The sequence below is a fragment of the Pristis pectinata genome, chromosome 4 (genome assembly GCF_009764475.1).
Source record: "Pristis pectinata isolate sPriPec2 chromosome 4, sPriPec2.1.pri, whole genome shotgun sequence".
Lineage (NCBI taxonomy): Eukaryota > Metazoa > Chordata > Chondrichthyes > Rhinopristiformes > Pristidae > Pristis > Pristis pectinata.
Window position 1 is genome coordinate 97,390,786 of NC_067408.1, and position 20,789 is coordinate 97,411,574.

Below are 20,789 nucleotides of genomic sequence, written 5' to 3' on the forward strand. Positions count from 1 at the left end.
TATTCTCACTGGATGTTGAGGTGTGATGTTATAGATGTTTACAAAATTATGAGGGGCATGGATCAGATAGGTAGTCAAAATATTTTTCCCAGGCAGGGAAGTCTAAAACTTGTGGGCATAGGTACATGGTGAGAGGGTAGAAAGTCAAAGGAGATCTTAGGGGTATGTTTTCTCACACAGAGAGTGATGGTTATCTGGAACAAGCTGACAGGCAGACAGATGCAATTACAATGTTTGAAAAGCATTTGGGTAGGTACTTGGATTGGAAAGGCAATAGATGGATACAGGTCTAATGCATGCAAATAGGATTGATGTAGATAGGCATCATGGTCAGCATGAACAAGGTGAACTGAAAGGGCCCCATTTCTCTGCTGCATGATTCTATGATTTTCTTGAGCAGAGATTACACAGATGCTTTTTCATACGGGTTAAGTTTTATTCAGTACAACACTGGATGTCAAATCTATGTCAAACCCCAATTAAAGTTGCCCTGGATTATAAAATGTGCCAGAAGATTTTAAATAGTACATGAAGAAAATGGGTAATGTTCCGATAGCTGTAAATTCATCAAGGTAAGGAGCATATATATTACAATTTAATAATGACCCAACATTTATGTTTAGCAAGAAATACAACACAAAGGCATCAAGTTTGAGCATCTTTCTTCAGCAGTATGACAAGTTGATAGAGTATTCATAATTCAATTGGGCCATACTTTTAAAAGCCACCCATTTCAAATTTAATACATTTTATACGACATAGAACACTACAGCACAGTATAGGCCTTTCGGCCCACAATGTTGTGCCGATGTTTTAGATGTTTTATCCTGCTCTAAGATCTATCTAACCCTTCCTTCCCACATAGCACCCCCCCCCCCATTTCCCTATCATTTATATGTCTATCTAAGAGTCTTCTAAATGTCCCTAATGTACCTGCCCCACAATCTCTGCTGGCAGTGCGTTCCACGTACCCACCACTCTGTGCAAAGAACTTACCCCTGACATCCCCCTTATACCTTCCTCCAATCACTTTAAAATTATGCCCCCTCGTGTTAGCCATTGTCACCCTAAGAAAAAGTTTCTGACTGTCCACTCGATCTATGCCTCTTATCATCTTGTACACCTCTATCAAGTCACCTCTCATCCTCCTTCTCTACAAAGAGAAAAGCCCTAGCTCACTTAACCTATCCTCATAAGACATGCTCTCCAATCCAGGCAACATCTTGGTAAACCTCCTCTGCACCCTCTCTAAAGCTTCCACATCTTTCCTATAATGAGGTGACCAGAACGGAACACAATACTCCCAAGTGTGGTCTAACCAGAATTCTATAGAGCTGCAACATCAGCTCACAGCTTTAGAACTCAATACCCTGACTAATGAAGGCCAACACACCATACTCATTAACAACCCTATCGACCTGTGCGGCAACCTTGAGGGATTTGTGGACATGGACCCCAAGATCCTTCTGTTCCTCCACACTGCTAAGAATCGTACCATTAACCTTGTATTCTGCCTTCAAATTTGATCTCCTGAAGTGTATCACTTCACACTTATCCTGGTTGAACTCCATCTGCCACTTCTCAGCCCAGCTCTTCATTCTATCAATGTCCTGTTATAATCTACAGCAACCTTCTACACTATCCACAACACCACCAACCTTTGTATCATCAGCAAACTTACTAACCCACCCTTCCACATCCTCATCCAAGTCATTTAGGACCTGGACAGAAACTTTATTAAGCTAGAAGCCACCATTTATATACCATATTTTTCATAAAATCATTAGACCACAGGTGTAGGCCATTCAACACATTGAGCACGTTCTGGCTTCCTGTAGACCTATTGAGTTGGTCCCATTATATTACATTTTCCTTGAACTTTGTTCCAATTATTTTTCAAGTGCCTATCCCGTTCCCCTTTGAAAGCCCCAAGTGACTTATTTCCATATCAAAAAAAGCTTGCAGATACTGGAAATCTAATATAAAAGCATAAAACGCTGGAACTTCTTAGCAGGTCTGGTGGCATCTGCAGTAAGAGAAACAGTTAATGTTTTAAGTTTGGGACCCTTTGTCAGAACTGGAAAAGAGCGAAAAACAAGTTTTCAGTGGGAGAGAAGGTTGGGTGGGGATGATTAGAGCAAAAGGAATCTCTCTTTTAGGGCAAGTCCAAATGGCTTAATGGGGGCAGTCACCAGCACATTACATTTCTTTATCTGTGAAATGTGTCGTTAATGGAGAGGTGAATAAATAGACTATATGAAAAGAATAAGAAAAACTGAGCCAAAATGATGACGGGGGGGGGGGGGAATGGCCAGTTCTAGAAAGTTGGAGAATTTGATAGTGTCTGGAAGGCTGCAACGTGCCCAGCTGAAAAGTGAGGTGTTGTTCCTCAAGCTTACATTGGACCTTATTGTAACAGAGCAGGAAGCCTCAAATGGAAAGTCAGAGTGGAAGCAGGATAGTGAAAAAGTGGCTGGCATTTGGAAGCTCAGGGTCACTCCTACAGATTGAATGCAAAAATTACCCAATGTTGCGTCATTGTAGAGGAGACCAGGGTTTTATACAGGATTAACATAACATAGCTGCTTTTGTATTCTGTCTCTATTTAGGAGGCATTTGTGGTCTACAAACTGGCCTCACAGCACATCCTTTAAAGATGTGCCATGCACAAACAATGTGCTGGAGGAACTCTGCAGGTCAGAGCATCATCTTTGGGTGGAAAGGAATTGTCAACATTTGGTCGAAACCCTTTGTCGGAACTGGAAAGGGAAAGTGGCCCGTATAAAAGAGGAGAGAAGGATATGGTGAGACAGCGACCAGTAGGAAATTGGTAGACCGAGGAGTGGTGAAGGATGACAGGCAGATGGATACCATTTTGTATTTGCTTCTGAAATCTGAAGCAATGTGATGATAATAATCCGTTTAAACTTCCCTTCTACCTTTACCTCCCACCACCCCTTCACAAAAGAACCTTTCAAGTTCTCCTAAGTAATAATAAAATGGCAGCCAGTGTTAAACAGGGGTGACAAAGTAATTTACCCGTATTTGCCACCAGCACTTCTGTGCACAGCTCCCAGCATACACACTGCAATGTCAATGGCATACCATGGTTGTCTGACATCACAAACCAAATTCTATTGCACACACAAGACCCACAAGAACACTGAACCAGGTTATGACTCAAATGTTAAGGCCTGCTTCAGTGTTAGGTAAAAAAGGACTGGCCCTGTCTGGGCTGGTGCCAGACAGACCAAGAAAACCATCTCCCAGCAGATAGATGTTTTAATTTCATTTGTCATTGATCATCCCCACAAAACCACCCACCACCATTTGCTATGGTTATCCTCAGAACACTTATTTCCCACTTTAACTCTAACTCAGCTTGCCTGCCATGATCCTCACCCTAACCACTTCCTCATCAATTACAGAGGACATCCAAGGTACTCTGGGCTTCATGCACAGTAGAATATTAGGACATGCCTTTGGCTCCTGCTGCCTAAATTTGGTCTGTGGGCTACAGCTTCTGCATCATTGGGCAGAGTTCCAGAGGCATGCGCTGCAGGCAATAAAACTACCAGACGTAAAACAATGACAAAACACTATATTCGCAGTCATTATATATAAATAAATATTCAGTAACTTTAATAAATTCTGATACAATAATTTGTTGAACAAAAGGAATCAAAAAGATTAAAGAGTATATGATAAATTTAGTAATCTACAGCAAAATACTACACATGCTGGATATCTGAAATAAAATAGAAATAGCTGAAAATTCTCAACAGGTTAGCCAGCATCTATAAAGAAAGAAAGAGTTAATTTTTCAGGTTGATGACCTTTCATCGGAACAGATGGAAGTTTGTTGATGTGAAATGTTAATGTTTTTCCTTTCTCCACGACTGCTGCCTGGCCTGCTGAGCATTTCCAGTGGTTTTTGTTTTTAAATACAACTAGTTTAATGAGAACATCTTTAGCATAATAGGATTCCATCAGGTGTGGAGATCTTATAGGAACATAGAAAGTAGAGGATTGGTAAAGTGGTAAATTATTATTGTCACATGTACAGAGGTACAGTGAAAAACTTGTCTTGCATACCATTCATACCAATCAATTCATTACAACAGTGCATTGAGGTAATACAAAATAAAACAATAACAGAGTGCCAAATAAAGTGTTACTTTTTTTTAAATTCCAAAATAAACTTTATTCATCATAAAAAACAAACTATATACAACAATAAAACAGCGCAAACCTTTACATTCATGTACGGATCCATCATTAGTGTTACATTTTTTATATAAAAAACACAGCACCGATGCCACTCGTGTGGCTCCCTGGTCCCGTATTTACAATATTTAAGGGGCTTTCTCGCCTGACCCCGCCCCTCCCTCTCCAGTGGCAGAAGAACCCTAAACTGTACTCCTTCCCCACCGAGCCCTTGCATTGGCTGCACCCAGCTTCAGTGCGTCCCTCAGCACGTACTCCAGTCAGCAGTATTCCCCTACGGACATCTCGCAGTGCTGGGAGACCAACAAGTTTCGGGCAGACCAAAGGGCATCTTTCACAGAGTTGATGACCTTCCAGCAGCAGTTGATGTCCGTCTCTGTGTGTGTCCCCAGGAACAGCCCGTAGATCAGAGAATCCTCTGTTACGCAGCTGCTGGGGATGAACTGTGACAAGGACCCTTGCATCTTTCACCACACCCTCCTCGCAAACCCACAGCCTGGAAAGAGGTGGGCGACTGTCTCGTCCCCAGCGCAGTCCTCCTGGGGGCAGTGTGCGCTGGGAGTGACGTTCTGAGCATGCAGGAAGGATCTGACTGGGAGGGCCCCTCTCACCGCCAGCCAAGCGAGGTCTTGGTGCTTGTTGGTGAGTTCTGGCGAATGAGGCATTCTGCCAGATGGTCTGGACAGTCTGTTCGGGGAACCACCCCACGGTATCTATCAAGTCCTTCACCTACAGTGTCTGCAGGATGTTCTGTGCTGACCACTGCCTGATGAGCCAAATAAAGTGTTACATTTACAGAGAAAGTGCAGTGCAGGTAGTCATAAGGTGTAAGGTCATAATGAGGTAGATTGTGAGGTCAAGAGTCCACATTAATATACTAAGGAACCATTCAGTAGTCTTATAACAGCAGGATAGAAGCTGTCCATGAGCCTGGGGTATGTGATTTCAGACTGATCTGACCTTCTGATAAAATTTGGCATTGGTTACGGTTACCGTACTTGAAGGAATGGAAGACTGTTTGCATAGACCATTTAAATTACAGTTAGAGGAAAAGATTGGCTTCAAACAATTGTTTATTTACCTTAAGGTGAGTTAGCAACTGTACTATCAGAAGACAAGAGAAATTAAAAAAGCACATTTGAAAAACTTATGAGAAACAGCTTTAGCAAGAAACAATATGCAATGGCTCCTAGAAAAGTGGGTGAACAGTTATTGCTGGGGAAATTTTGTGAAGTTACAAGCAGAGGTAAAGATAGATCAAGAAGACTGAGAAGGTTAAAGAAGTGCTTCACATTGCCAATCATGTATGTTACCTTCTTATTGATTTGACATATTTAAAAATAGAGATAACCATTCAAGTCATGAAACTGGAAAAAGAAGTTCTTCAGAATACAATCATTTTATTTATCAGTAGTGGCAACTCAGATTGAAATAAACAAATGTGCAATACCTTGATGTTGTTCCCAGCTAAATTGAGCCATTCTAGATGGATTAAGTCCTTGAGGCCTTCAATATTTCCAATGCTGTTGTTAGGCAAATTTAAAACTCGCAAATTGACAAGCTTTGCTACACCAATCATCCGGACTAGGCGATTGTTGGCTGCAGATAACTGCAAGGACGACCAAACAAAAGCAATTAGTTTATTATCAATATCCATGTAGAAGATGATTTGAATTAGCCATATTACAGCAGAATTTCATATGTATTTTCCTTTTTCATTTAGTCAAAAATTAATTTATTTCAAATACTACACTTGTATGGAATTTGCACCTGCCTTGAAAAACAATCGATCTGATAGCTCAACCACATAATCCGCCAATTTCTCCAGGTGACAGGCACAGTTAAGGGACAATATGCTTTTTTAATCCGCTAATACTCTAAAAGCAAAGCTATTAGGTGTTAACATCCAATTACTCTTACAAGATATTCATAAATTAGGATCTAACAGATGATTTGCTTTGTCTGAAAAAGAGTTGACCTCCAACTTTGATTTTGACATGCTGTGCACAAACTAAAATACTTGCACATTTAACCCATGTAATGTAGAAAAATATCCAAAACAACCATAAAAATATGAGAATTGACACCAAATCAAATAATCAAGTAATTGAAAGCTCCGTTAAATAGTTAAATTATCCAAATCGATGATGATGCCTTTTTAAAAAACTTGCACATAAAAGAAATACTATTTCACCACCTACTTGCACTAAATCGCTGCATTTTTCCACATTTTCCAATTTAGTCAGTTGGTTCTTGTCCAAAATCAGGGTGAAAATATTTGCCGGGCACAGAGAAACTGTATCAAAACGCTGCAATCCCATCTCTGATAAATCAACCACACAACCTTAAAAATAATTGTAAACATGAATATCAGCATCTGCTTCTTAAAATTTAAGAATATGTTTTAATCATTCACAACTGTTTATTTTAAATGAGTGTATGGTTGTATCATAGCAAGATACGTAACAGAATGAGGATTTTATCAAATTTCAAATCCAGAAATATACAAATGCATACAATATCTGTCAAAATAGTCAAAGGTTCCAAAACATAATGGCATAATACACCATACTCAAGTGCATTCTGTTAGCTCTCTGTTAGTTCCACAAAGACCGAACATCATCTGATCAGGCTAGCGAGCATTTGAAGATGTAAAGTCAAAGTTGGGTTTATTGTCATGTGCATAAGTACATGTATGCACAGGTACAATGAAAAATGTACTTGCAGCGGCATCACAGGCACATAATATTAGAGACACAACATTCACAAGAAAAACATAAATTATATAAATATAGTTGAGGAATCCTGATAAGCAGCCAGACAAGATATTAATTGGAAGATCTGGGCAGAACTACTGATCAACATGGTGTGGGGGGGGGGGGGGAACAGGAAAAGAATACCTATAGCAGAACACCTATAACAAATAGCAGTCATTATTGTCTTTTAATGTGAAATGCTGTAAAAACATATCTAAAAACACCAGAATTTATGAAAGGCTCCCAGAAATACAAGAGAACACATTTCAACAAACTTCTGGGAGATGGTGCTCTGAAGCCACGTGCTTTATAGATGCAACACAGGTGCTGGCAGACCTCACGTCTAATTCACATGTGACAAGCGGACATGATAGAATGTACAGCTGGAATGCATTACATAAAGGTCAAATCTTACAAGAAATTAATTCCATATGCAAGATTTATGAAAGAATTTAGATTTGGAAATAAAGTACATCTAAATTTGCAGACAAACGTTAGGAGCAAAAATATGAAATAATGAAGAAATGCTACACTATTATTAGTCAGGCTGCAATTCAGAACGTTAAAGCCATTGATAGTACATGGTGTAGATTTGTCAGGAAAGGAAACCGTAGTGATACAGAGAAACCTGATAATTCAGAACCACTTTATAGGAACAGTATCTAAATGTATTAGGGAGAGAAAAGTATCAGACTGTACAAGAACCTGGAACAGTGACATTAGTTTGCACTGCTCGAGCTAACTTCCAGCACATGATTTGAATGACCTCCTTATAAACTGTTAAATTTCCATGGCTCTGTAGTTTAGCAAAATGGGTTAAATTCAGAAGTTTGACAGATTAGGTAAATCAGGCAAATCAGTGACAAAACGAATAAGTCAAAGAAAGCAGAAACATGTAGGCATTAGATTGTGACCTGTGAGTAAATGATTGGACAATAGCAGATGTGCAATTTAAAAGACCGTATGCTTTAGGGAAAAGAAAGATTAAATGAGGACAGAAGTTTTACAGTTTTGATCTCTGTGAAAGACTGAATTACAATGGGACCCAAAATTATATTGCACTTAGAGATTGACCTAGAGTTGTGAAAGTTCCCTATGAATCTCTTGTTGCATTAGCCATTCTTACTTTATTCTTATCACTTTTAACAGCATCCTTTGAACCACCATCTCTTGCTCTCTGGAACAATTCCACTTATTTTCTTTCAAAGCTTCCAAAACAACAGCCATATGCATTAAAAGTCCAATAATGTAACATACTCAGAATTTCTATGGTAGTGGACTAGCAGACTTTCTGGGTTATTGGATATTATTCTTTGTTAATGCCCCAACACACTTTTAATCACTTTGCCTTTTTAGATGTTACACATTATAGTAAATTTTCCAGTAAACCTGGTAAGATTAAAGGGAACCCGGGAACTGGGGTATCAGGTGAGTTTGCAAGAAGCACTGCAAACATCACCTGGTGAGCCAGATGCTGAACCATTGGGATTTCAAAACACTGGGTAGAAGATTAGAGTGTTTTACTATATTTGGTTTTCTCCTAAATATTCCCCTTCTGCTCAGTATTAATTAATACAGCTTTCATTTCACATAAAATACAATACCATGCTTGGTTTGAGCATTTCACCCAAGTCAGGCATTCAGGTCTAACTACAGAAACTTGAGATCATGATTAAAGCTGACATTCCGTGAACACTGATGGAGGCGTATGCTGTCTTTCAGAAGAGACATTGAGGTTCAGTTTTACATTTTTTCAGGGGTGGGAGGGAAGGAAGAGGATATTAAGAGATCCCAAAGAAAGCAGGAAGATCCAGGTCAATAGTTAATTGTTCAGCCAAGATTGCTAAACAAAATGAAATAACAAAAACTGGTGCAAATCAGAGTTAAAACTGAATATCTGAACATTATCACAGTACTGCTAATTTAAACTTACTTTTCCCCTTACCAGCAGCTCCATTTCTTCAATTACAGCAGTGACAACAATTGCCACAAATTTTGGGACATTTAGAGGTTGGAAAAGATGTCATCTAAAAAGGTTTGATAGGTTCTGTCTAAAGCGTCTCCGACTTGAAATGCTGATTGTTTCTCTTCCTATAGATGCAGCATGACCCACTGAGTATTTTCTGGTTTAGTTTTAGATTTCCAGCATTTGCAGCTTTTTTCTGATATTCACCATCTAAATAGGATTCTATTCTGAATTCCTGATAGTTTTGTTTAAAAAGGCTTCAAGAAAATTCCTCGCACAAATTTCAACATACATGCACTTTAAGGTAATTATAATACAATCTGAAATTCAGTTTCTCTTTTTACAGATGCTACCCAACCTATTGAGTATACCGAGCATTTTTGTTTTTAATTTCAGAGTTCCAACATCAACAGCTTTTTTTTTATTTTTCAAGTTTGAAATGAAAAACTACAGATGTTGCAAGTCTGAAAATAAAAACAGAATATGCTGCATACACAGAATAGGCAGCATCTGTGGAAGGAGAAACAGAGTTAAATTTTCAGATCACCAATTCTGAAAATGGGTCTCAGAAATGAAACGTTAACGCTGTTTTTCTTTCCACAGATAGACCCGACATGCATTCCAGCATTTTCTACTTTTATATCTGCAATTGTTATTTTGATTCTCATTACTCGCCTTATAAATTAAAAATAAAGGAGAAATTCTAGGATTGTGCAACATTGCCTATAAAGAAATTATCAAAGGAATAATAGTTTATATTCGGGGCTTTGGTATTGTGCTTGTTGTCCTCTGGTAGTCGTAGTCGGATTGCTCTCACCATCCCCTTCACTCCAGGGTAATTGGACGGTCCGACAACTACAATACCCAGACTGCAATAGGTACAAGTGCACATTATACTAGGCCAGTAAGGCGTACATCACCGTTATCCTTTCGCTACATTGAATTAGTAACAGATAAATTATGCTACTGCTCAAAATATCGTCTTGTAAATGTAATATAAAACACACAATACATCCTTTAGTTTTCAAATAAACACTTACTTTCCAGCGCTTTAACTGTCATCTCGAAAGCTTCTGCCCTCCCAGCCGCCATCGCACAACAACTTCCCGCTTGGTGAACGCCAAGCAACCGCTAGATCAGCTGATTGGCTACTTTAATTACTCAAACAAAACGCATCTTCATGTTTTCAGAGCAAATAATGTGACTGTTTGTTCCAAAATAGAGGATAAAATCGAATTTCTAAGTAGGATTTGTTTTCTGGCTTTGTGCGACCACTTAACGACCGACCCACAATCCACCTCTTTCTCTACGCTGCCATTTTAGTTGTCGACATGAAGTAAGTTTTCTGCTGAATTTTAATCGGTTTCCATCCACTGTTTTAATTTCAAAATAACCGTAAGCCCAATTACATTTTGTATCGACTTAGTGCGTACGACGATGGTAATGTTTTATTTGCTTTCCCAGGGTCGAACTGTGCAGTTTTAGCGGGTATAAGATCTACCCCGGTCACGGGAAGCGCTATGCCAGGATTGACGGGAAGGTAAAGAAACCCTGCGAATAGTGCGGTCTGGTTAGGGTTAGGAGTTCTGCCATAGGCAACGTACCCTTCTTGTAATTGCAGTGTATGTATTTGATTCAGTAGTTGACCGGTGTAGTGTTTCAAGTACGTTTCGTTGTAAGTTGACATCTGGGTCGAATACTTTCCTAACGTCAAGTTGGCGAGTGTATAGACAGTTCAGCCGTCTAAACCATCAACCTATCACTTGGCTGCCGACTTTGTTTTTTTTAATCATTTTACTTAATAGTAAGATGGTACACTTAAGTCTGGTTCCTGAGTTTTGCTTGACTGGAAAAGTTTAATGGTTATTTTTGATATAATAGATCCTCCATATTCTCACCTTGCAGGAAGTTATCCTTTTGCTACATTGAATTAGTAACAGATAAATTATGCTACTGTTCAAAATACCGTTTTGTAAATGTAATATAAAACACAATACATCCTTTAGTTTTCAAATAAACACTTACTTTCCAGTGCTTTAACTGTCACCTCGAAAGCTTCTTCCCTCCCAGCCGCCATCGCACAACAACTTCCCGTTTACCTCAACAACTTAGCTTGGATACAAGAAATTTTCCCAATGAGTTTATCTGGGTTGTTAGATTTAATTTTTCTTTATAACAAAAGTTCCAAGAAGTTAAATATTGTTGTGATTGAGATGGAAACTGGGTATTTCCTTAATATTTTGATATAAATGAAATTTGGTTGTTAAAATTCTTGTAGCCTTATCATTAAAGACATAGTTTATGATATAGTATACAGGATTCAAAATTTCATCCCTGGTCTATATTGTTGCCAACGGCTGTTGTCCACGCATCCTTGTCTAGGAAGAGGTAAATAACCCAATTTTGCCACACATTGATCAGTAAACTGGTGAAAAAGAAAACCTGAAATACGTGGCTATCTGGTGAGCAATAAATAAGTCATTTGTGATTTTAGGGATTCTGGAAAGAATAGCAACACATAACTAAGCAAAGAACTTTAAAGAAGTCAGAGACAAAAAATTCTGCAGATGCTGGAATCTGGAGTAATACACAAATAGTTAAGATCACAAGACAAAGGAGCAGAAGTAGGCCATTTGGCCCATCGAGTCTTCTCCATATTTTAACTGGGAAGACTGCATCAAAGTAATTGAGTCTTTGATAAATCTATCCATTAAAAATGACTTGCTGTGTATTGGTACAGTTTATTCTTGGGAAAAGGATATTAAAATAATACTTGTTGACTATCATTTGATCCCCAAGTTGAGTTTTGGACCTTCAATCCCTGCTAACACTAAAGACTTTTCAACTTCCATTAGATCACCCAGGTTTGGCATGGCTCAGCTTATCTATGCACCTTCATGCCTATTGTTTACTTTTGGATTGAAGTACTCCAAAACACTCCTGACTCGCCTTCCTCAGTCTATTCTTTGTGAATTTGAAGTCAAACAAGATTCTTGTACTTGTGTCCCAATTCACATTAAGTCTCATTCACCCACAACATTGTGTTTGCTGACTATGCTGGTTCTTAAAATTTCTTACTCTTGTTTATGGATCCTACCGTGGCCTCCACTCAGCTATTGTTTTAATCATTTCCAGTCCAACTGTTCAGGTTTGTGTTCCATGAATTGTGGTGTCCTAAACGTCCGCAGGTTTAGTTGCTTTACTGATGGTGGCTAGGTATTTGGCTGCCTGGGCCCCAACCAATAGAATTACCTTCTTAATTGTCTGTATCCCTTCCCCTCAAGATGTTCAAAACTGCTTTCTATGAGCAGTTCTTTCATTTTCTAATCTAATATTTTATTAAGTGACTCAACGTCAACTTTTCCTTTTAACCTCTGGTTATAGCCTTGGCACATTTTTTGCTACAATAAGGGAGTCGTACAAATAAAAATAGTTAGGAAATTCACTTTTGGCCACAGATCAACTGCTGAAAAAAGCTAACTACCAGACCTTGTATCTAGGCAAGGTCTATAATGTTTTATTATTTTTTCCAATTCATTGTAGGTTTTCCAGTTTCTGAACTCAAAATGCGAATCTGCCTTCCTCTCCAAGAGGAACCCTCGACAAATCAACTGGACTGTATTGTACAGGCGAAAACACAAAAAGGGCCAGTCTGTAAGTGAGACTTTATGGTTTGAGGACTGCGAATACCTCATCTGGCATTTTTTGGATTTAATTAGATGTAGTTTTATCAACTAAGATTATAAAATGTATGTTGTGATAGGATGTGCTTAAGACCACAAATAATAATAAAGTAAAACTGTAAGTTTGTGTTATTGTTTGGTTGGGGCTTACAAATTGGAATGCACCCAGTGACTTTTGGTGGTATCTGTAAGTAGTACTTTGGAGTTTTCATCTTTTAAAAAAAACACCATCTCCACAAATATTGTATAAACTGAATTTTATTTGAGTAATTGCACTATTAGTTTTGTGTGATTTACAAATCATTGGCCCTTATTAGTAACTTTATTTCTGTAGTTCAGATTAGAGTGGTAGTATTGAAGGGAATGGTTGGTGCTTTCTGACTGGGATTTTGGGGGCTGTTTTAGTTGAACTTTTGTGCATTGTTTTTAAAGGCAATGGGGGTTGGGAAGGGGAAAAGAAGATTTGTCTTTATCTTCTGTTGTCAAGTGTCCTTTTAGTAAGAGATCAGCTTGATACAGAATTGTCATAGAGAGGATTTCTAATTGATATTATTTTTATTCACAAATGTGTGTAATCCAAGTTATTACATGGAAAGGTTTTAATTATTTTAAATACGTCTGTTCAGTTTTAGAAAAACAGATCCAAAAGAGACCTGTTCCTTTTCCAGAGGATAGTGGCTGACTCAATCAATTCGATAGTCTGTTTTAAACCTCCTCACTTTGACAGCAAGAATATAAAGAAGCACACTCCTTGTATAGTGACTTCTTGCTATTGTACCACATATATGACATGTCTGATTCTGTGCCTTGTAAAATCACACAAACTCCTTATTCAAATAATTTCTTATGGCTTTATTCCAGTTTATGAATCCTGGGATAGTTTGGGGATTAATTGTGAAATAGAGATAATGGTATCATATGTTCCTCTAATATGTTAAGAGGCTGTCTCAGAAATGCAAAGTATAGGCATAGCATTCAGGGCCAATGCCTACCTGCAGTTATTTTGTAACTGAAATGACTGGTAAAAAATACAAATGTTGATTAAAATGGTATGACAATTTAGTCTTTCTCTTCTCCCTTGCCTCTCTCTTTTAGGAAGAGATTCAGAAAAAGCGCTCTCGTCGTGCTGTGAAGTTCCAAAGAGCTATCACTGGTGCCTCTCTGGCTGAGATTATGGCCAAGAGGAATCAGAAGCCTGAAGTGCGCAAGGCTCAACGAGAACAAGCAATCAGGTATGAACTGAATGTGTTCACGTTAGTGGCCTCAAGTAGAGTTTTTTTTGTAAAGTTATTAGTTACTTGCATTGGAATACAATTTAACATCTTTCACTTTGCAAAATTGCAGAAACGGAGATGGGAATGGTCTTTCAGATTGGGCAGCATTTGAGGGATGAAACAAAGTTGTTATGGACAATGTCTCTTCATATCATTAACATTGTAACTAATAGCTGAGGTGCTGTTCCTTGAGCTTCCAGTGCATTTCATTCAAATGTACGAAGCAACAGGTCAGAGTAAGAATATGGCAGAGAACTGGATGATTGGACAGGTTTTATGTTTTCAGACTAAGTAGGAATGTTCAGCAAAGTGGTTGCACCATTAGCTTTTCGTCTTCCCCATGTAGTGGAGACCACATTGAACAGTGAATATAGAATACAGAAATGAAAGAAATGCAATTGAATTGTTGCTTTTACTTGGTGTGTTTAGAGTCCAGGATGGTGAGAAGGGTGGATGTTGTCTCTCCTATGCTTGCACAGGGAGAAGCTATGGGAAGGTTGAAAGGAGTGTTTTGCTGGTGATTTGAATAGCATAGAATATTGTAAAGAAATACTGGTTGGTGGGTTAGTCAGGGGAATCATGCAGATAGTGTCAGAAATAGTGGTAGCTTATTCACTGGACTTAAGGGTTGCTGTGGTTAAGTGAATATAGGGAAACCTGTCCTGGTTCTGGAGGAAGTAGAAGTGAAGGAAATAGAACTTCATTATTTGAGGGATTCATCGATTCTTTGGTTGGGAGTGGGCACATGCAATAAGTGAAATCCTCATGGGGACAAAGAATACTTATTCGAGCATTACTATGGAAGGTAAGATAAGATATCTTTATTAGTCACGTGTCTATTGGAACACACAGTGAAATGCATCTTTTGTGTCGAGTTGTGGCATTTTCAGAAGAGGTGACTGAGAGAGCAACTAGGAGAATGGAAGAGACCTTTGCAAGTTCATGAGGAAGTGCATTCAAAGTAACTGGGTTTTAGGATGTATTGATCAGTCCAATTTTCAAAAATGGAGATGAAAGAGTTTAGGAAAGGGTGAAATTGGAGGCAATGTTGATGAAATTTTTCTGTTTGTAAAGCACTTTGATATTGTCAAAAATGAACCAGGATAGGACAGTACCTGCATAGAACTAGAATGTTGCACATATCCCACAGTAGGATCTTTCATTTGGAGAGAAGTCAGAAAAACTTTTAATGTGACAGCAAGTTCAGCCAAGTTGTGGTGGAGAATGGGACAGTGAAACCACCTTCATGTTTGGGGGTGGAGCTGTGAAGGATTAGAGATGAGAAACTATTTGAAGTGCAAGTGTAGAAGCTGGTAAAGGGGAGGGAGGTGGATAGAACTAGTCATGACAAAAATAAGTCTTATGCAAGAACTGTCTGAACAATATGACCAGGGCAAACTGCTTAGTGGATTTTGAACAAAAAGCATCTTGTTAGATTATGGGGAATGTAGTTGGGGGTTGTAGGGGAATGATCTTTAAAAGAGATGAGGTCACTTTGGAGAAATGGACGATGTTTGGTGGGTTTATGGTCTGGGGAGAAAGAAGGAAGTGTTGAAAAATTTGCATTCAATCTGCGAGGAAGAGCTTGGTTTGGCAATCAGCAACAGAGCCAACAAGATGGGTTAGTAAAAGTGAGAAGAATATTAGTGTACAATCAATGACATCTTGTAGCTTGCATTGAAATGATGTATTACTCAAGAACTGTTGCAGCTTACAATCCTACTTATGAAAGGATGTTTTTGTCAAAATAACTGATTACACAAATGAGGAAATAGAATTGCAGGTGATAACTTTGAGGTGATTTGATACAGCTGAATAATTTACTGTGTGGATGAAATGCTGTAAGTCACTGAACATGGATCTAAGGATGTGATCTAAAGGACTGCAGGATATCTAGGAGACATCTGAAACCTGACAAGTGGAATTTCAGTTGCATTTGTGTGGAATAACCCGAGGACTGTTGCTGAGGGGAAGTAATATGCGTGTGAAAGCAATCTGACAGAAGGTGAGTCGGGAAACCTTTGAAGGTGGCCTGCCAAAAATAGGAGCAAGTCTTCATACTGGGTATTCCCAATGTCAATAAATTAAATATTCCAGTGAAAGATTCATGCACATGCTTGAGATCTGAATTAGAAATAGAAAATGCTGGAATACTCATCAGATCAAGAAGTATACATGAAGAATAAACATTTCAGGCTTAATCGCTTTGATCAGAGACAAATAAACAGTAGGGAAGGAAAGAAGACGGCATGTCATTGATAGGAATTAGGAGAAATTAAATGAGAAGCATTAGCAAAGCTTCTTACCTTTTATTTTTATAACAGAGCTGCCAAGGAGGCTAAGAAGGCCAAAGCTGCAACAAAGAAAGTCAGCGCGCCTGCAGCCAAGGTATGAAATGCTTTTAATTGTCATTTTTGAATTGTGAAGATGCCAGTAATATCTACTGTGACAAAAAAAAAGGACATTAATCTTGGAAGAATGGCTGTGTAATTGGTAAATGTGTTTCAATGTAATTGAGAGGTGCGATTTAGTTGTAAGAATATGATCAAGTATTTGTCTGAAAGAGTTTTCTCATGGGGTGGAAGAATGAAAATCTGGGATTACAAATGCATTAAAATTTACGAAGGGTAACAAAGACTGATAAGGCTTTTTTTTAAAAAAAAGCAAATGTTAGAATTAGTTTGTTTAAACAATATAGAAACTTGCTTAAATGATTCTTAAATTGGAAAATTGGTGAGACTGGAGAAAGTGGAAAAAGATTTACTGGAATGATAGGAAAAATTGGGGTCATACCCAATAGGAAAGTTTGAAAGAGCTAGGGAACTTTGTCCAGGAGAGTAGAAGTGGCAGTCAGTCTTGATTTTTGACAGGATAGACACAAAAAATGATTTCACTAGTGGGTGTAACCTGATCTAGGAAGTATTAATGTGGGTTTCTAATAGAGAATAAATAGCACTGGCAAATTTGAAAGAAACTTTCCCAGAGTGGGTAGAGTCTGGGACTTACTTGAGTAGATGAGGAAAATTGTGTAAATTTATTGACAGTGAAGCTGGATGACCTCAAAATTTGATGGATTTAGGAAGTAGTCCACATGAAACCATGGGTCTGTTGAAGTGAATGGTTTGATACTGTGTAAACATTTTAATATAAATTCCAGAATCTGTATCCGCTTTACAATCTTTTCACTTATTTCTAGGCTGCTCAGAAAACAGCACCGAAACAGAAATTTGCTAAGCCAATGAAGTCGCAGGCTCCGCGTGTTGGTGGAAAACGCTAAAAGAATCTACAGTTACATTGTTGTAAAATAAAGCCTTTATAACATCCAGTGGTGTATTTAATCTTGCTGATTCAATCAGAAGTTAACTTCAGTACATCTTTGAAATTGTAAATAACTTAAAATGAGCCACATTAAATTTTGATATCTTAATATTTTCACATATTTCAAAAGGAAAATGGTTAAGAAGTGTAATATAGTTGGTCATTTGCAGACCTACCTGAAGTCTTGTAGTTGGAAGTAAATCCTATTCAACCCCTTTATCATTTCTGCTGCTTAGCTATAGCTGTACTAAATTGGTATCAACTGGTGGAGTGTAAAAGATGGGGATGAAGTGTGGAAAGTGACCAATACTCATGCTGCATACCATTTGTGTTGATGGAATGTCTTAAAAGTTGGACTTTAATGGTTAACTTTATCAAGGGTTAAGAAAATGTCATTGTTTTGTGAACCTCGATGGAATGAATCTTGGAGCTTTTTTTGAAACTGTATGCCATGAATCTCTTTCCAGAGAAAAATCATTTAATTTGGATGGGATACATACCAAGTTGCTAAGGGAAATCAGGCAAGGATTCTAGTGGTTTCTAAATACAGGCACTGTGCCAGATGACTGGAAAATTGCCACACCCTTGTTCAGAAAGGGATCTGAGAATGTGCAAAGAACAACCGAGTGTAGCTTTCATAAAGGCAAATGGTGGAACTAGCCTGATTTGCTTTATAAATAGAAAAAAAGTAAGATTGTAAAGAGATACCAAAAAGACATCAAATGCATTATTATTAGTTGACAGTCCCTCAAAAGGCTGCTTATTAAAATTTAAAGAATAATGAGGGTCAGTGGCACCTTAGAGAATAAATTGGCTTGGGATGTGGAAAGTTTTTTGGACTATAGGATGGCACAAGCCTGACCATGAGTGCTATCTGCAGGATTTCTTGCCACATCACAAAAACATGCTGGTGGGTTAATTGGCTGTAATTAACCAATTATTATAAGTTACTGGCAAAAAGAATAAGGGAGTTGATGGACAAGAAACTAGGAAGAGAAGGAATAGAGACACAGTCCATCAGAGCTGATTCAGTGTTTTGACCTGAAACAAACAATTCCTTTACCTCTAAAGATGCTCTTGACCTGTTGAGTTCCTCCAGCAGATTGTAGTTAGAGAAGGAATGGAACAAACAGGATTGCTCCCATGAACTGGCATCAAGCTGATCAGCCAAATCATGGCCTCCTGGATCATTATAAGTAATATTTCACTCTTGCTTATCAAGAAGCTATCTACCTCTGCCTTAAAAATATTCAGATTTATGCTTTCCCTGCCTTGAGGAAGAGAGTTCCAAAGACTCAATTCTCCCACAATAGTGCACATTCTCTCCACATCAAAACCCTCGGGATTTTTCACGTTTCAATCAAGTCTTCTCCAGCAGATACAAGCCTAGCCTGTCCAACCTTACTGAATGAGACAACATGCCCATTCTAAGTCAATTTCCTGTGATTTCGATGCTTTAAATAAGGTCCTCAAAAAAAAATTACCTGCAGTCCATTTTTTTCTGATAGGCCCCCTGATAAATGCTTAAAAATAAAATTGACCACACTGATCAATTTAATAAGTCTTAATGTATGACTTACGGAAGTGGGTTTAAATCTGGCCATGCACAACAGGAAAAAAAGTCCATAATGCTTAATGATGTTTCTGCACACATCAGTTCAATTGTAAAGTATATATCTATTAAGGCCAGACAATCAAAGGGAAGTAGGGAATAAGCCTATTAAATAGAGTGCATTCCAATGGTTCTCACTCATCATCAGACTGAAATATTTTTGTGGTAAATGAAAAACCCAGAACTGGAAATACAACCAGAAAACAATGGATGCACTTAGCAGTCAGGCAGCATCTCTCGAAAGAGAAACAGCATTTTTGTCCCTTTGGGGTCTCACCTCTCAAATATTTCCCTGTTTCTTATCCATCTCCACTCTGTAATTTAAAATTAATTTTCATTTTTCCAATTGTGACGAAGTTCTATGACCTAAAACATTGTTTCTCTTTCCACAGGTGGTAGTTGACCTGCTGAGTGTATCCAGCATTTTCTGTTCACTTTTTAAGTACCATAATATTAAGCCATCACATCAAATATAACAGTGGTGCAAAATATTGCAAATTCAATGAAAAGTGGTGAAATATTTTGTGTCCCTCACCTATAAAATTATTTGTTGATATGCTAACATTAGATGGCATTACAAGACAAAATACCAGGTTATGTTCTCTGAAATATACAGGTGAACACAGGAAGGAAAAAATTGAGTAAAAAAATCCCTTGCAGGCCAGCAAAAGCATTTCAAAAAGGAAATTTGGAGAAAATGTTACTTCTGTTAGAGCCACTGACCAAATGTCTCAGCTAATAGCAGATGTAAGCCTTTTACAGTTTACCAAGCAGCGTGTGCTACAAATCACTAAAAAGAGGTGAGACCTATTCAAAGCATTAGCAATGTTACGAGAAGAGTAGAGGCCTTGGGCAATGACACATTGATGTAATTACAAGATTATGCCCAAAGTTTTGAATTTTTTCCTGTTGCTTTGGGCAAGAGTAATGATGTTGGCACTGTCCAGTTGCTTGTTTTCAACATTACCTAGGAATTGGCAGGGCTGCATAGTGTGAAAGACACTGTTACTGGGAGAGACCATTTTATGAAACAAAAAAACTTTGTGTCCGGATTTAAAGTGAGAAAATTTGCTACTACCGAGGGGATATGACACAGAAAAATGCCAGGTTGACAGCCCTATCGAACCAATTGGCACAGCAGAACCAGAAGCTGCATTCATCAATGGTCATTTTGTGGAAATTCATAATGCCAATGTAAATTGCATCTGTTCTTGTGTACTCAACCAGACAATCCCAAAGTTATCCAGAAGAAATTGATGCACTGTACAACAATGTGCTCTACCAGAATGACTTTTGGTGACCAAAGTCATGGCTGACTGCTTGGAAAATTTACGGAGCTACGCACCAAAATTAGCACATTCATGATTGTAAAAGGTAGGCCAGTGGCTATGGAAGATTGCTTTTTTGACCAATCTGGCTCAGCACATAAATGGACTCAACATTAAGTATCAAGACAAAAGAATAGGTGAAGGGGTTTGAGATGTTTAGTAAACAGCAAGTTGAGGGCAAACTCAATCTTTTTTCAACTTGTGCAATCCTAAATTAGGGCCAAATTCTGGGAATATAATTTCCAAGGGAAGTGGCAATACAAAAAGCTCTCTTTCGTAAAACAGTCCAGGAACCCCTGCTCTATACACTACTCCAGTTCTCATTAATTCTCTACATAACTGATGCATAACCTCCTTACTGTTGTATTCAATTCTCCTAGCAATAAACAATGACATTTTGTTGGCTCTATTAATTAGCATCAGCACAGAAGTAGGCCCTTCATATGTCCCATTGATTTTGCCTAATTTCCTTGACTTTTTATTGAGTGCCCTGCTACAATATCTTAGTAATAGCTTCGAGCATTTTCCCTTTTATAGATATTAAGCTAACTGGCCTTTTCTCTCTTCCTGGGTTCTGATGAAGGATCTTTGACCTGAAACGTTGACCATTTCTCCTTCACAGCTG

General features: G+C 38.2%; 2 protein-coding genes across 2 annotated transcripts in view; one reads left to right on the forward strand and one right to left on the reverse strand.

The window, feature by feature from the left end:
• The window catches only part of cep97 (centrosomal protein 97), a 35,671-nt gene extending 25,550 nt beyond the window's left edge, over positions 1–10,121 (reverse strand). Inside the window, exons 1-3 of the mRNA XM_052014198.1 lie at positions 9,990–10,121; positions 6,429–6,571; positions 5,678–5,836 (exon numbers count right to left, since the gene is read on the reverse strand). Coding sequence (XP_051870158.1) covers positions 5,678–5,836; positions 6,429–6,571; positions 9,990–10,041 — 354 coding nt within the window. The 5' untranslated portion in view covers positions 10,042–10,121. The remainder of the gene's footprint in view (positions 1–5,677; positions 5,837–6,428; positions 6,572–9,989) is intronic.
• An 87-nt stretch (positions 10,122–10,208) lies between these two features.
• On the forward strand, positions 10,209–17,231 carry rpl24 (ribosomal protein L24). The gene is made up of 6 exons (XM_052014208.1): positions 10,209–10,285; positions 10,414–10,489; positions 12,493–12,603; positions 13,728–13,864; positions 16,231–16,294; positions 17,103–17,231. Exons 1-6 carry the CDS (start codon positions 10,281–10,283, stop codon positions 17,181–17,183), a joined length of 474 nt encoding a protein of 157 aa, XP_051870168.1. The 5' UTR covers positions 10,209–10,280; the 3' UTR covers positions 17,184–17,231.
• Positions 17,232–20,789: the final 3,558 nt, after the last annotated feature.

What these genes read in the sequence shown, in the direction of transcription:
- rpl24 (XM_052014208.1), top strand. An exon ending in CAACGAGAACAAGCAATCAG is followed by an intron (nt 13,865 to 16,230) that starts GTATGAACTGAA and finishes TTTTTATAACAG; the next exon opens with AGCTGCCAAGGAGGCTAAGA. An exon ending in TCAGCGCGCCTGCAGCCAAG is followed by an intron (nt 16,295 to 17,102) that starts GTATGAAATGCT and finishes ACTTATTTCTAG; the next exon opens with GCTGCTCAGAAAACAGCACC.